The 14458-nt window shown below is 37.1% G+C and overlaps 2 protein-coding genes across 6 annotated transcripts; one reads left to right on the top strand and one right to left on the bottom strand.

The window, feature by feature from the left end:
* The first annotated feature begins 3813 nt into the window (after positions 1 to 3813).
* On the top strand, positions 3814 to 7992 carry LOC137137550 (low affinity immunoglobulin gamma Fc region receptor III-like). Of its 4 annotated transcripts, none has more exons than XM_067523996.1 (10): positions 3814 to 3892; positions 3995 to 4054; positions 4257 to 4514; positions 5093 to 5332; positions 5518 to 5640; positions 5801 to 5878; positions 6118 to 6177; positions 6286 to 6333; positions 6547 to 6653; positions 7261 to 7992. In XM_067523996.1, exons 1-10 carry the CDS (start codon positions 3838 to 3840, stop codon positions 7282 to 7284), a joined length of 1053 nt encoding a protein of 350 aa, XP_067380097.1. In that variant the 5' UTR covers positions 3814 to 3837; the 3' UTR covers positions 7285 to 7992. The 4 variants fall into 4 exon arrangements, with proteins under 4 accessions (XP_067380097.1, XP_067380096.1, XP_067380095.1 ...); XM_067523995.1 differs by having other exon boundaries at positions 5488 to 5640; XM_067523994.1 differs by having other exon boundaries at positions 5479 to 5640.
* Positions 7993 to 8147: 155 nt separating this feature from the next.
* Positions 8148 to 13857, bottom strand: LOC137137569 (butyrophilin subfamily 3 member A2-like). Of its 2 annotated transcripts, XM_067524026.1 has the most exons (6): positions 13794 to 13857; positions 13176 to 13257; positions 12187 to 12480; positions 11960 to 12082; positions 11620 to 11789; positions 8148 to 10935 (listed from the first exon to the last, which is right to left on the bottom strand). In XM_067524026.1, the coding sequence occupies exons 1-6, from the start codon at positions 13815 to 13817 to the stop codon at positions 10903 to 10905; spliced, it is 726 nt and encodes a 241-aa protein (XP_067380127.1). In that variant the 5' UTR covers positions 13818 to 13857; the 3' UTR covers positions 8148 to 10902. The 2 variants fall into 2 exon arrangements, with proteins under 2 accessions (XP_067380127.1, XP_067380126.1); XM_067524025.1 differs by lacking the exon at positions 8148 to 10935 and having other exon boundaries at positions 10942 to 11789.
* Between the last annotated feature and the right edge of the window lie 601 nt (positions 13858 to 14458).

The following is a 14458-nucleotide window of genomic DNA, read 5'->3' as shown; positions in this document are numbered from 1 at the left end:
CCCTAACACAGTATTTGTGTATAACAAAATTGGTTTTTGCTGCGTTAAATGGTGACACTTCTGGAGGGTCCAAAAGCAATGCCAAAGGGTAACTGTGGCAGCAATATAATACATCAATGGACGTAATACATTTTTAATGCAATTTGAACTTAAGAAGCATCATTATCTGGCTTGGGTGGCCAGTGTTGGAACACAGTGTTTGAACCCCTATTTCTTTTGAATCCCCCCTAGCGCTATTACAAAAATGCAGATCACCACTATGCCACACACACAAACAATTTTTTTTTTTTGCAAACTCAACTTTTTGCATCTGCAACTACCTGAGCCACAGCCCTCCTGGCGTGCTGGTACTTCAGCCTGATAGACTCCTTTACCGTTGGTGTCGAAAAGAAAGTCCTCATGTTGCCAACACAACAGGCCCCAACTTCTTTCTCACAATAAGTCAGAGCGGCTGCTTCAGCAATGGAGGGTTTAAACATGGTCCAAGTTAGATTCCAAAGCCTCCCACAGAATGCAGGTTTCTCTGAAATTCTTCTGGAGGTGGGAGTTAAAGATCCAATAGACAAAGGCCTCAACCAGTCATTCCCAGCACAACCTCCCTAGACTTTTGGGTTTACCAGGTCCATCTGGCAGTCCCTGCCACCACCTATTATAACTCTCCACCAGGTGGTAGTTGACAGTTCTGCCCCTCTCTTCACCCGGGTGTCCAAGATGTATGGCCTTAAAACTGATGCTACGACCACATAGTCTATCACAGACCTGAGGCCTATAGTGTTTTGGAATGAGGTACACTTGTGGACAACAGCAAGCCTAGACTCCCAACCTGCTGCTGCCCAGCTTGCATCACACCTGACACTGACTCCTATCTGTGCAGTTGGTGAGCCCACAACTGCGGTGTCTCCATGTTATTTCTTTGGGCATTGCCCAACCTTTGCCGACAAGCTCCCCTCCCAGCACTGCCTTCAGAAGGGTTCCCCAGTCTCCCTATTCCGGGTGACTTACCATATTCCCTTATTGCCATATCATCAGGGGTCTGTGAATTGTAGTAAGTCTGGTCCCTTCTTTGGGACCACTTTGCCTTGGACCAAAACCCCTACCAAGGATTGATCCTCCCTACTAACACAGCTCCCAGGATCACAGGGACATACAAGCCCCTCCACCATATTTAGTTGGCAGTTTTAAAAATTTGAAGGAATTAAAAACAAAATTTGTAGACTAAAAACATTAAACTGTAGTACTAAATGGCCTGAGATATCTCAAAGTGAGGACTGTCAAATGGTAAAAGTGTCAAAAGGTAAAAGTACATTGTAAAATCAAAACTTTCTTTTCTGGGTCATTCTTACTGCAGTGTAGGTGCAGATAGAGTCGCATGTGAACATTACACAGTATTAAATATGGCTGTAATTATTTTATCTATGAGTCTGAAACTAAGATAAGAAAAAGATAAGATAAATTACATAATTAATAAATGCTTTGACTGTAGCTTATTGATTATTCTCTGTGAGACAGCTTACCTGGATGAAGTACAGGAAAATAAAGCTAGATTCAGTCTCCTTGCTGGGACATTATTCATGGTTGTGACTAGGTATCAGTGCCCTGAACAGGGCACAGAAAACATTGGATTCTGTTGCTGTACGTTGTTCATAATCTATTAGAAAACAGTCTCCAGTAATCATTTATTAAACCAACTTAAACCAAACATTCACTTAAGTCCCAAAGGTGGGTTAAAAAGTGCAGCCGTGAGACATTTAAGCATGGACTGAAGACAAAACAGGCTTGAACATGAATCATTGTCATGTGGAGGCTGAGTTGAGTAAAGATGTCATCTGAAAACAGAAAGTTAACACTTATCAAATAAACCTCTTCCAGCTGATTCGTCAAAGTGTCCACCTCATCCTCAGCTTTCTCTCTTTTCTGTTTTTCCTCGCGGAGCTGGTTTTGGTGTCTTTTAAGTTTCCCTCCTACTGGGAGAGAAACAAGATAAGCAGCAACATTTTTACAGATTAATAAAGTAGGTTACATGAAAGTGTACATGAGATTCACCCTCAGTATTTTCTTCATTACTTCAGACTTGGAAGAATGTTCTAGCATTTACAGTTGTGCAAAGTTAGAACCCCATATTTTAAAATGGAAATAATTAAAATAATTTTATAAACACAATATTTAATACACAGCGAGTACAAATGTTTCCTGAATCCTAATAATATACTGTTCAGTACAAATGTTCTTTCATCATCAAAATTGAGGTAGTTTAAAAAAAATGGTAAAATAATGAAAATTGAATTAGTGCAAAAAGTTGCAAAACTTATATATAATACTATGTAATAGACCAAGTTACCTCCACAGAAGGTTATTAGTAGAAGATGAACAATCGCTGATGGTTCTGAGGGAGGATCGAATGCACAGTTGATTCATCGGATAAAATACTTTCCTGTTCTGAAAATGAAGTGAAATCATAAATAAATAAAAGCAGAAATTAAAAAAAAAAATGTTGTGTTTAGGCCAAATAAGTTGTGCAGTCATAATAAATTAATTTCTGAGAAGCCTTTAAAACACAATACAGTATATTGTATTTATCTTGCCTGATTCTACCAGGCAACACCCCATTAAAATTAATAATACACTTATATATGTGGATTTGTTTAGAATTTTACCTAATGTTACGACAACCACATCCCCGTCCTTCACACTGCATGATACACGGGAACTTGGCTGGTGCGAGTCTCACCCTTACAAAAATTTCTAAAACATTTCGAGTAATGAAGTCACACTTTCACTTTCACATGTGTGTAGTGTATCGCAGTTTTCACTTTCGACTTGACAAAAACAATTTCTGTAATAATTTACATGAGATGACAAAGAATCTTCACTCTTTGCTTTTACCTACTAGTCTGTTATAATGTATATAATATCAAAAAATATATATAAATCAATTAAGATCTTGTATCTCAAAATAACGACCTACTAAATAATGTAACAATGTAAAGAAAAATAAGTTATTATCTTAATATTTTGAGTTAATAAGTCAAGATAATGAGATACTATCTCAATATTTTTGCCTTGGTACCTTAAAATAATTATATACTTAATCAATATTTTGAGTTACTAAGTAAAAATAATGACAAGGTATCTTTTTATTTTAAGTTAGAAAGTCATTATTTTTAGAAACAAGAGCTTTTTTCCCCCAGTGGTGGACAAAGGCTTCACACTGTGTTTTAATGCACACATTATGAAACAAATTGAAATAAATAAAATTGCATCAACATACAGAACTTTACCTGGATTGTCCATCTGAAAATAGATAAAATAAAAACTTGAGTCCTACATTGCTTTAGTTTTTATTATCTATTCATGAATTTTAGTATCAAGCTGTGCTGGTGTTGGGTGTCTTGTTGGAGAATCTGTACGTTCTGTTCTGAAAAGTGCCACCAATGTGCTGCTGCCTGGACTTGGTACAATTTAAATTGATTTTAATGACTTACACAATGTTTTTAGCTCATCAAATCAAAACCCATGGTTACCCACGGTAACCACTGTAGAAGGCTAAGCACACATGTCACAAGGTGGCGCTCCTGTCCCTTAAAACATGACATTCTTCCACTTTTTTTTATCTGCCAGTAGCCAAACTTTCTTGTTGAAGAAATTTTACTGGCTCTATTTTTTTCGATGAGTCGAAAGAAGCAAAGGTAAACCAAAGAGTAAAAAAGGGCCAGAAATTACTACAAGCCTTTCTTAGATTTGCATTACTGGCTTCAGCTTCTGCTTCAGTTTGAAAGAGAAACATTACAGGAAGAGGAAGTTTTCAACTACAATATACTTAATCTGTGTTTCAGTCTGATGCTCAGTCAGCAGCAAGACAACATGGAGGCTACAGCTTTCTGCTTCAGACTGAGTGAGTCGCACATTTACTTCTGTTTTACCCCGAGTTTTATATATTCCTGTTTATCAATGATTCTATGACTGATATACACATTCACTCCTTTGCTTTATTAAGTGATGCTCAAATTCCTTCTGTTGGGGAAACAAGTCCAAAGCACCTATTCTCATGGAAATGGTGAGTAACAGCGCACGTTTTTAACAGCACAGAGCACGTTTTTTTGTCCCATGCATTAGGCCAAGACTTCAGGAGCAATTCAAATTCGCCAAGAGATGAGATTTGATTAGTTCATGCTAGCTTGATAGTATCTTTGATTTTTAACAGTGTCTTACACATTATTTTCCAGTTTGAAATCTTTCACTAAAAATCTCATTTTTAGTTTTTCTTCGTATCACTCCGGACACATTGCAGCGCTTTGAATATGACCCCGTTTCTTTCAACTGTGAGAGCAGCGATGGTTCCACTGCACTGAGAGGAATCAGGGACACTAAGGAATTTAAACCAGTGTGTAATAATAAGAGGACAGCATCAGGGTCGATCTGCGCCATTGATAAAGCCTATGCAAAAGACAGTGGACTGTACTGGTGTGAGACGGAAGGAGGAGCGAGAAGCAACACTGTCAACATCACTGTCACTGGTATGTTTGTATTACATGCAGTATTTTACACCAGTACTTGCCAAATGTTGCTCATTTACTATATTCAGTAGTAGTATGACAAATATATTTAGTAGAATCTTTTACAAAAGTGAAAGAAACATTTGGATGTTTCCCTCACATTTGTACTTTAACTTAAATCTGCTTTTTAAATAATTTTTCCCAAAAATGAAGTTTATATACATAATGTTTTCTCAGTTACATTGTGCACAACAAACAATTGCTGCTTGGATTATGTTCACATGTATTTAGTTTTATTTGTATTTTAAGCATAGTGCTACATTTTTAACTTCAACATTGCACAAGGCTGATGATGGGTGTACAGAGTTCAGAACTTTGACACAGACGTCAGGGGTTTCTGGTCATCGTATTTTTAGTGTGTTATTCTTGTTGTGCGCCCTTCACTCTTGTTTCACACAATGCATTTCTCTGTAACATTAACCAATAAATTAAGTATAAATTAAATGAAACATTTTAGATTTTGTGTGACAGCACTGTACATAAATCTTCTGAAGTGTATGCAGTACAACAACATTATGTTTGTTCACCCTATTGTTCAGCTGAGTCTGTGATCCTGGAGAGTCCTGCTCTTGTGTTTGAGGGGGACGATGTGACTCTGCGCTGCCGAACCAAGACGACTTCCACCAACCAGATTGTTCATTTCTACAAAAACAATGTCCGTATGAACAGCAGTTCTGCAGAGAAGAAAATTGACAATGTTTCCAAGTCTGATGAAGGACTTTACAAGTGCAGCGTTTCTGTTGCTGGAACATCACAAGGAAGCTGGTTGGTTGTGAGAAGTGAGGAAACATTCTACCACTGAAACAAATACAAGGGTTGTTGTCATCTGTGGTTTAATTGTTACAGATGTTAACGAATTGTTGCTGCATCTTAAATAATTCATAAAATATTAAATATTGCCTCATATTTACTGTCAAATTTACAGCAAATATAGTTTCTATCATCTCTCCATCCCTACATAAAGGGCCCCTCTCCAGGGACTCTGAAGCCCATAACATCCTCATCTCGCTGTTTGCTGGTTTTACCATTTTCATGCTGTTCCTAGTTCTGCTCTGGGTGGGAATTCTTCACATTAGGAAACACAGAGGTAAAGAAGCTACATATCCAATATATGACGTCCATTGTTTCAGTTTCCGTTTTTTCAGTATGCAGTTGGAATACATAAAATCATTTTTAAAGGCCGAACGATTATGACCACACTGAGACTATCTATATAGTGTTTTAAAATATTTTCTTCAATGTTTCAGTCGATGAGGAGCCTGATGACTCTGATCCGAATAGAGTGACCTATGCAGTCGTTGTCAGGAAACAAAAACAGGACCAAGGTTTAACAATATTTTTATGTTTGTCCAGTCTTTAACATAATGTGAGGAAACCCACTTTAATATGTACCTGTGTGTATGTATGTTTACATTTATTATAGGAGACACACTTTTACATCTTTGAGTAGGTTACTCCCTGTTAGAATTAAGATAAGATGTGATCGTGGTGGTCGAGGTGTTCTTAATAAAACAGGGCTGCTGTCATGATTATCATTCAACACACTGTTTTTTACCCTTTTTAGGTGCTGACGATAATACGAGCCTCAAGACAAACCAGAGCAGAGAACCACAGATAGAAATAGGTAAGAAGGCCTGTAGAGCCTATCGATCTGTTGGCATCAGTATTTTTAATGAGCTCTTTTAAGTTCATCTCTCGGTCACTTTGCTAACTGATGATTTCTCCACATCAGATGACGACGAGTCCTCACATCAACTTATTTATGCTGCTGTAACCATACGTAAGAGTCCACAAGCGTTGAAACCAAGTTTATGTGATTAAAAATGGTTTGTTACATTTTAGATATTTTTTGCCTGTACAACAACCAAGTGAGCATAATATGCCATCATTTGAATTTAATATCATATGAATTTAAATATATTCAGGTTGTTTCATTAAAGTCTGCCTCTCAGATGATCAGATCCCCCGTTGAGTTAAATTCCTTTATTCTAAGGCACCAATTGCAAACCAGCATCTGGACTATCAAGCTCTATGCTGACCCTGAATCCACCAGCAGACAAAGACCTACCGGAGGAAGTACTCTACTCCCCCATCCGGATGGTAAAACTGGATTATTTAATATATTTTATTATAAATTCTCTGTTGATTGATTTATAAACTTGATACTCATTTCATCCCATGTCCTGATCCATTGGTTATCCAAGATGTGGAACCTCACGGCTACTTGTAGAGGTTTCTTCAGATTTGACATGGAGCATTTGTACCACTGATTGTTTTACATTGTACAGTGATGTTAGACCCTGTTCTCTTTGACCACAAGGGACAAAAGCACATAACGTGGAAAACCATAGTTCATACTTTGTGTCTACTTAAAAAAAGAAAAGTGGCATAAATGGTGTAACAACATGAACATCATAAAATTTCTTTACACTGAAAATACAGTTTAGAATGTAAAGACAGAACAAAGCACAACCCTCCACATACCTCTCTTCTGTAGGAGGGGGAACATCAAGTTCTTCATTTATAACTAGCTAACTTTTAGCTTTATGGCTGTAGATCCATTATCCCTTCAATATCCATTGAGTCTGTCTGCTCCATGTTGTGTTCGTGGCCTTTTGTCCCTAGTGATCAAAGTGTTTGATGCTTTTTTTGGGGGGGCCTGATAGGTCTTTACTTTGAATATTGTCCCATCTTTTCTGTCTTACAGACCAAAAAAAATGGAGAAAACTGATTAAAGAAGGGAGGAGAGTCGGATTTGTTGCACTGAAGTGCAGAAGAACCATATTTACAGTGACTGTAATAATGAACTGTAGTGAATTGTAGATTTGTATTTACATTGCTTCGTGTATTTTAAAATATTTTTATAGTTCTTTGTGTTCATACTGATATAAAAACTACTGATATAAAAACATTTAATCCTATATATATGTATATATACACACACCTGCAGTGTTGTTCCTATGGTGTCAAATAGTGGAGCTCCTGGTGCGTCCTGTGGTGTCAATATAAGACGTCCTAGGATGTAAAAAGCGGCAGACTATGACGCCTTAGGAAGTGTTAAGTTGATTATATTAGGGGTCAGTCGATCATCTTCAGAGACATTTTCTGCTGTTGGTACAGAAAACAAATCCTTCTGTGAATTTACTGTAAATAGTGTTGACCCTTCTACAGGAATTAGCTGTAATTCAGACACATTCAGCCCAGTGAGGCCAAACATTGATGTTCTATTGCAAGGCCCCAGTGGAGCTTGAAAAGCACTAGTTTAGATTTATACTCTGGTTAGTATCAGCTTCAGTTCCAATTAGTTATTTGGAATAAACAAATAAAAAAAATCTCCCATCTGCGTTTCACTCTGTTGCACATTACATGTTGAATTGTTGGTGTAAGTGGTTGCAAACATTACAATTATTTCAATAAATATATGACGCTTTGGCACAAATTACTGTTGAATTTGTTTTGATGATGGTATTGCTGTGCTTCTTTTATGTCGACTGACCACATTTAGGATGTCTTTTCACTGGGTGTTGCGCTTTGGTGCCCTTTTGGTTTCTGGTCTCTAAACATTGTGTGTTTTTGGAAAGTTGCAAAAAATGTTGATATGGACTATATTAGTAAGATCAAAAATAAATTTTTTCTCCTGCTAAACTATTTGACCCTTCAGTGGAAAATCAACTTGTGATGATTACATATGTATTAAACGTTTTTTTCTACAAACATTCAGGAAATTCGCAGCACTTTGTTAAGCTTAGGAAAAGACTGTAATCTGGTTTGATATAGAAAAAGGTTTTTTTCTATTGTTGGTGTTGCCTAAAGCAAACCAGAGACGAGTCTGGGTGCAGACTGATGTCATTCACTTCGTACACACACTTAGTTCATGCATACAGTATCGTGGTTATTTCACTTGATGTTGTTTCTGAATTCAATCCAGACAGAAGTAACCTCCACAAAATATCTGGGAAAACAGTTTATGAACATAATTTCTAGGAGACAAAGTTGTGTAGATATACTTATAGTGTATTTCTTAACATTTGTAATGTGAGGTAATGTGTATTATTTATTTCTAAAACAGTCTAAGGTCAGAAGGTTCTTTCAACAGGCCCGACTGATTTGGGCCTGTTTGATGTCAGAGCACATCTGTAACACAGACCTACCCAAACGAACCAGATCAGACAAAGGACAGATGAGATTTAACAGCTGTGTGCCTGAAACATTTTTTTTGAGTTACTTACAGATGGACTGGTTTAAAGTGTCTCTTTTTGCAAAAGACATATTCAGCAATTAGTCTAACAAAGAAACCGTGGAATGCAAAACCAACCTACCCTAAAGAGGTGAAACGCTGCCCTAACGTCTTTCAACACAGCCCACCACCCATGATGGGAAAAGTGACTGAATCTGAAAGCGACTGTTGTTTCTGTTCTGCTCTGTTATAAATAAACACAGACTGGAATAATTATTGTATTCGGACTGTGAAAAACAACCACTGTCCATCTCATGTTACAGTTTTTTATTCCCCTTCGCTCGTCAATCTGCTGCCGCACAGTACACAAATAAATAAATAAATCTTTTGAAGCAAACCACACTTAGGCAACTAAATATGATGAATTTATGCTGACTTTGCTAAGTGATCCCACAGCAAGAACGCTTCATTTGGAGAGATCGTTTTTAGGGAACATGAAATATTTGGATTGATGTTTTACATGTATTGTACATTTGCCTGCAGAAACCGAAAAAAGCAACCTTTTTGAAAAAGCGTTCAAAAGGTCAGACGTCTGTCTGAAGTTGGTTCCTAGGTTGAATTTAAAGGTAGTGTCCAGTTTCATTTTAACCAAACAAGAACTCAGGGTGCACGATGCACAGAATTTCAGCCTCTGTTTGTATTTTCTAGTGACTGTTTCGTTTTTTCTTCCCCCCCAGGCTGTGAGCTGTATCATCATATGTGTCATTTTCAATTCCCAGGTGAAAGTGGTTTTATTACTGTAACCAGCTGGTGTGTTTTCACCTTCATCCGTTTGCCTAAATTAATTTGATAACCCACTAAGTATTCAGCACGATGATCCATCACACAAACCTAAAATGTTGTTGTGTAGTTTTACTCATCATTTCCATCATTCAGGAATAATGTAATGAGAAAGCAGATGACAAACGGTGCCTCATTCATCTAATAGTTTACTGCAGTGGTTCAGCCGATGAATAATATGACAAGGAAATCAATATATAGAATAAATATCACCTGCCGCGATCCTCACCTTTCCTTTGCACAGTCAGTGGCGGGACTTTAGATAAACTTGAGTTTGTTTCATAGCTCTATTGACAACCTGTGAATACAGAAAAAGGTCACAGCTGCAATGTGTTCATCGTTTAGTCATGAGTCTAACTCCTGTTTTGAGAATCCAACTTCCTGTTTTCATTATACAGCTTAGCATCTCACTGCTATTGCTGAATGTTCCCTCTCTGTTAGTTTATTGTGAAACATTTGCCACCTGTAGCTAGTTACCTGAGGTGCTTAATCAGTGCTGTGCCTTTGTGCTCTTGTTGAAAAGGCTCGGGAGGAAAACAGCTTAGCTCAGATGGTTTGACAACCAACTGTCAAGCCAACCCAGTGAGGATGGAGAAAAGGGATGCAAGCCACAAACCAATAAATCGCCACTTCACTGTTTTTTAGCCGTGAAATGAGTCACAGGAAAAGTTGTCCCCAGCCTTTCACACTCAATGCTTTCCCTAACACTCCAAAAGATACCAAGTCTAACATCTACCCAGTCCTCACAACTGCCATCAAGTCGTCCCAGCATCTTGCTGAAAATAGTTTTTCAAATGGGCAACAGCTGAATTGGGTGTGAATTTCTTAGAGAATCAACTGGTCTGTGTCAAGGCACATCAGGTGATCAGAGGAAAAATTTACTGGTTAAAGTCACATCAGTCCCCCACATCCTGTCTGTTGTTAATATAAAAAAACAAAATGGATGTCGGGGTTGAGCTGATGTGCTGTAACACCCCACTTGTTTAATTAGCCACTGGATAAGTCAGACAAATAACATAAATTATTTGACTGTAGCTTAATAATTGTTCTCTGTGAGACAGCTTATAAGACTGAGGTATAGAAATATTAGATTTGGTCTCCTTGTCGCAACATAATTCAAAGATATGCTATAGTTAAAGCAGTAAAGGTGGGAAAAATAAAAAAACTGTAGCTGAGAGAAATTTAAATATGGAGGGCAAGAGGCCGAACACGAATCAGTGTCATATAGAGACTGACTTGAGTAAATATGCAGAAAGTAACCTCATCCAGCTGATTCTTCAAGGCCTTCACTTCCCCCTCTGCTTTCTCTCTTTTCTGTTTTTCCTCCTGGAGCTAGTTGTTGATCTCAGTAAGGTTTCCATCCAACTGGGAGAGAAAAGAGATGAAGAGCGACAGTTTTACAGATTATGAACATAATGTACATTAGATTTACCCTAATAAACTTAAAAACCTGCTCATGAGCAATTTTCAGATTGAATACCTGTTGCCGGGACAAGTTCAACAGCACTTTGGAAGAACCAACACAACTAGAATCATGTTGAATAGTCAACAACACTATTCAAATGAATCCACATATGAATTCAGGACCTGTCACACACTGAAAACTGTTGGCACATTATGAAGTTAAATAAAAGCCAAAGGAGAAACCAAACAGTTGACCAGGTAAAATCCTGTATAAGCCCCAATGTGGAAGAAGATCTGCTTTTGAAAAGTTTATTCAGTTCCAAAATGTGTTGGTAAAGGAAAAGTGCAGCGCAGTCGTAAACTTGTTTCGGATGTGTTATAAAAAAAAATCTCACTTTTAACATTTCAGATGTTGTCTATCTACTATTTATGTATCTATGTACTCTTTTAAATTTTACTCTTAATTTACATTTTATACAAAGCCTCTGGAAAGGGGGGTTGGGTTCTACTTCTTCTTCTTAGACCTGAGAGGACTGTATCCTGTTGGTATCTAAGTTTCCAAACTCAAAGTCTGAGTTTTTTTTTTTTTTTTTTTAATGTTCCCCTTCCTGTATTATATTGCCTATGTGCTTTTTCTGTACTTACATGTTCTGCAACATTTAATACATTTCCCTTGTTCAAATCCTCCATTTGCTCCATTAGCTGCTCACTCTCTTTTTTGTCTTCAGTAGATATCTCAGCATCAGTTTTCATAACTTTAAAGTGGCTCCTACTTTTTCTCTCATCCATTTCGTCCCTCTGCTTTCTCTTAGACTCTGTGTAAAAATGAACAGTAGTGGTAAAATATAAAATACATTTAGTTACATTCAGCATATGAAATATTAAAGTCTATAATGGTAAATAAGTAAGCAAGAATTCTGGTCATATTAATGTAAATGGAGATTTCTCAACATTGTCAAAGCACTGTAATTTGTTTATGACTTACTGTAGTGTTCCTTCTTCCACAGAATAAAGACAAGGACAAGAATTAGCTCGACACAAACAGCCAAACTAACAGCCAAACCCACTGTGACACAAGAAAAACTGGACTGGACATTGAAGAAGTAATCTGAAATGATATAGCACGGAACAACGTGACATTTATATATGAATTCAGAAACAAGCTGTTTAAAACTAAAGTGTTGAACATCTCATAGATTAAAACACTTTAACCTGAAACATCTATGTGTGTCTCTCTGGTCTGGTTGGTGTTGTTCTGTTGGACTCTAAGAGTGAATCTGTGTCCGTGTCTCTTGCCCACAGTGACTCTGCTGCTGACATTATAGAGGCCATCAGGACCTCTGACTGTCTCTGTAGGTCCAGCAGAGAGGAAGTTTCCCTCACCGTCCAACCACAACACCTCAGGCTCTGGATACCAGCCTTTAGACTCACACTGTAAAACCATACCTCCACTGTCTCTGTCTATTCCAGATAAATTGATGACAAGGGGGGCAGCATCATCTGATGCTGAGCAAAATGAAAGGTTTAGAATAATGAATAACAATGATTGTCAACATACACTGCAATTGTTACCATCTCTGGTACAATTGTCAATACAAAAATACAAAAATACTGTATATACTGCATGTCCACTTACAAACAACAATTTCAACTTTAGACTGTGCACTGAGATCAGGAAGCACTTGTATGTTCCTTTATCAGACAGTTTCACTGTTTCACTTCAGACAGTTTCAGTGACATGTTTCCATGTTTCAGTTCATCAGTGAACAGTGATGTTCATCCTGTTCATCCTGTGTACGATGGATGTTTTGTCTTCACTAACTCTTGACCAGAACGCCACACATAGACTAATATGTTGTTTAGATCAGGTCTCGTCCACTCCAACGTCGTATATATATATATATATATATATATATATATATATATATATATATATATATATATATACCCAAAAAACAACACTAATTCAGTGTACACATTGCACATTGTAGCCAAATTGTGTGTGTGTGTGTGTGTGTGTGTGTATATATATATATATATATATATATATATATATATATATTTTGGGTTTCCTCCTTCTCTAACTTTAACCACCCTCTCCAACCACCTCAAACATTGCATCAGAACATACTCAACTAATCTTCAAACTTAATCACATTTACAAATTTGTTGCATAGACAGTGTTATTGTTTGTGATTTACCTCTACAAGAGAGCACGAGAACACAGAAAACCACAACTCTGACAAGTCTGGGTGAATGAGAAAGGAACAACAGATCAGAGTTCTGTAAAAGAAGCACGTGATACAGAGTATGGGTCAAAATGCTTGTGGGTCGGTGCAGGACAAATAAATTGTTCAGTCAGGCTCTGGTCTTGCTCTCACTTGCTGAGCCTGGACATAGGAACTAATTTGTCCATTCAGGGACAGCAACAGAGAAATCAAACAACCTTCAAAGAAACTAATTCAATGTTTTCCTCTTACGACAGGCTGTTTCCCATGGTTTAATAAAGTCGTAGAAAAGAACTGGAGCAATTATCAATGTAACATCATCCTATAGAGACCATCTGAATTTAAACCCACTCAAAGAACAACAGTCCATATCTAATGAAGTATGTACACAGACTTTCAACAATAGCAGTTTTACGTATGATTAAATTAATGCCTCGGTTAAACTTTAGTCAAGTCAAGATGGATTTATTTTTCTGTTACAATGTTTAATGATGCTGGTAAAAGATGCTCAGAGTACAGTCAAACTTAGAAAACCATCAGTTAAATAAAGCATGTATAATAGGTTCAAATGAAATTGAGAAGACAACATACCTGTTGCATGATTTTTTTACCCATTTCACCAGACAAACTATTCTAAGTCACTAAGACTCTTGACCATAACCTCCTGTGGTTAATGAATTGCAGAGCTTCATGCATTAAAGTTAGTTTCGCTTTCAAAGGACATCATAAAGTAACATAACATAATGTTCATCCCGCAAAAAGTGTTTTACCAGAAAACTGTGATGTTTTTAGGGTGAAACATTACAATTTAATACTAAAGACTTTGAAATTTCATTAAGTCATAATTAATTATAAATACAACCAAATAGTATTATTCACAGCAGATAAGGTATGAATTCTTAAGTTTAACTTTAAAAACAACATAGAGATGATAATTCTTGAACATGGAGTGTCTCTGGGAAGAGCTGAACTTTGAGCCTATTTCCAGGTGATAAATGTTTAGTAAGTAAATTTATTTATATAGCAGCTTTCACGAGCAGAAGTCACAAAGTGCTTTACAATAAAACACCAGGAAAGGTTTACAGTAAAATACAACATAAAACAATAAAGTGTAAAATGAATATAGTAAAAGCTAAACAAAGGCACATACAAACAAGTGGGTCCTAAGTTCCTTTTTAAAAGTGTCCACAGTCCTTAAATGGGAGAGAGTTGAGGAGCTACAACCAGCCGGGGACACCTAGCAAGCCCTGATCGGA

This window comes from Channa argus, chromosome 12, assembly GCF_033026475.1.
Source record: "Channa argus isolate prfri chromosome 12, Channa argus male v1.0, whole genome shotgun sequence".
NCBI classification, from domain to species: domain Eukaryota; kingdom Metazoa; phylum Chordata; class Actinopteri; order Anabantiformes; family Channidae; genus Channa; species Channa argus.
The sequence above is the reverse complement of the archived record's forward strand: the minus strand, read 5'-3'. Positions and strand labels throughout refer to the sequence as shown.

Coding starts and splice junctions, on each gene's coding strand:
- LOC137137550 (XM_067523994.1), top strand. CDS start 3,838: ATGCTCAGTCAGCAGCAAGACAACATGGAGGCTACAGCTTTCTGCTTC. Junction 4,515..5,092: donor TGTCAACATCACTGTCACTG/GTATGTTTGTAT, acceptor CCTATTGTTCAG/CTGAGTCTGTGATCCTGGAG. Junction 5,333..5,478: donor AAGCTGGTTGGTTGTGAGAA/GTGAGGAAACAT, acceptor TCAAATTTACAG/CAAATATAGTTTCTATCATC.
- LOC137137569 (XM_067524025.1), bottom strand. CDS start 13,817: ATGGGTAAAAAAATCATGCAACAG. Junction 12,083..12,186: donor GACACACATAGATGTTTCAG/GTTAAAGTGTTT, acceptor ATATCATTTCAG/ATTACTTCTTCAATGTCCAG. Junction 11,790..11,959: donor GTGGAAGAAGGAACACTACA/GTAAGTCATAAA, acceptor ATTTTTACACAG/AGTCTAAGAGAAAGCAGAGG.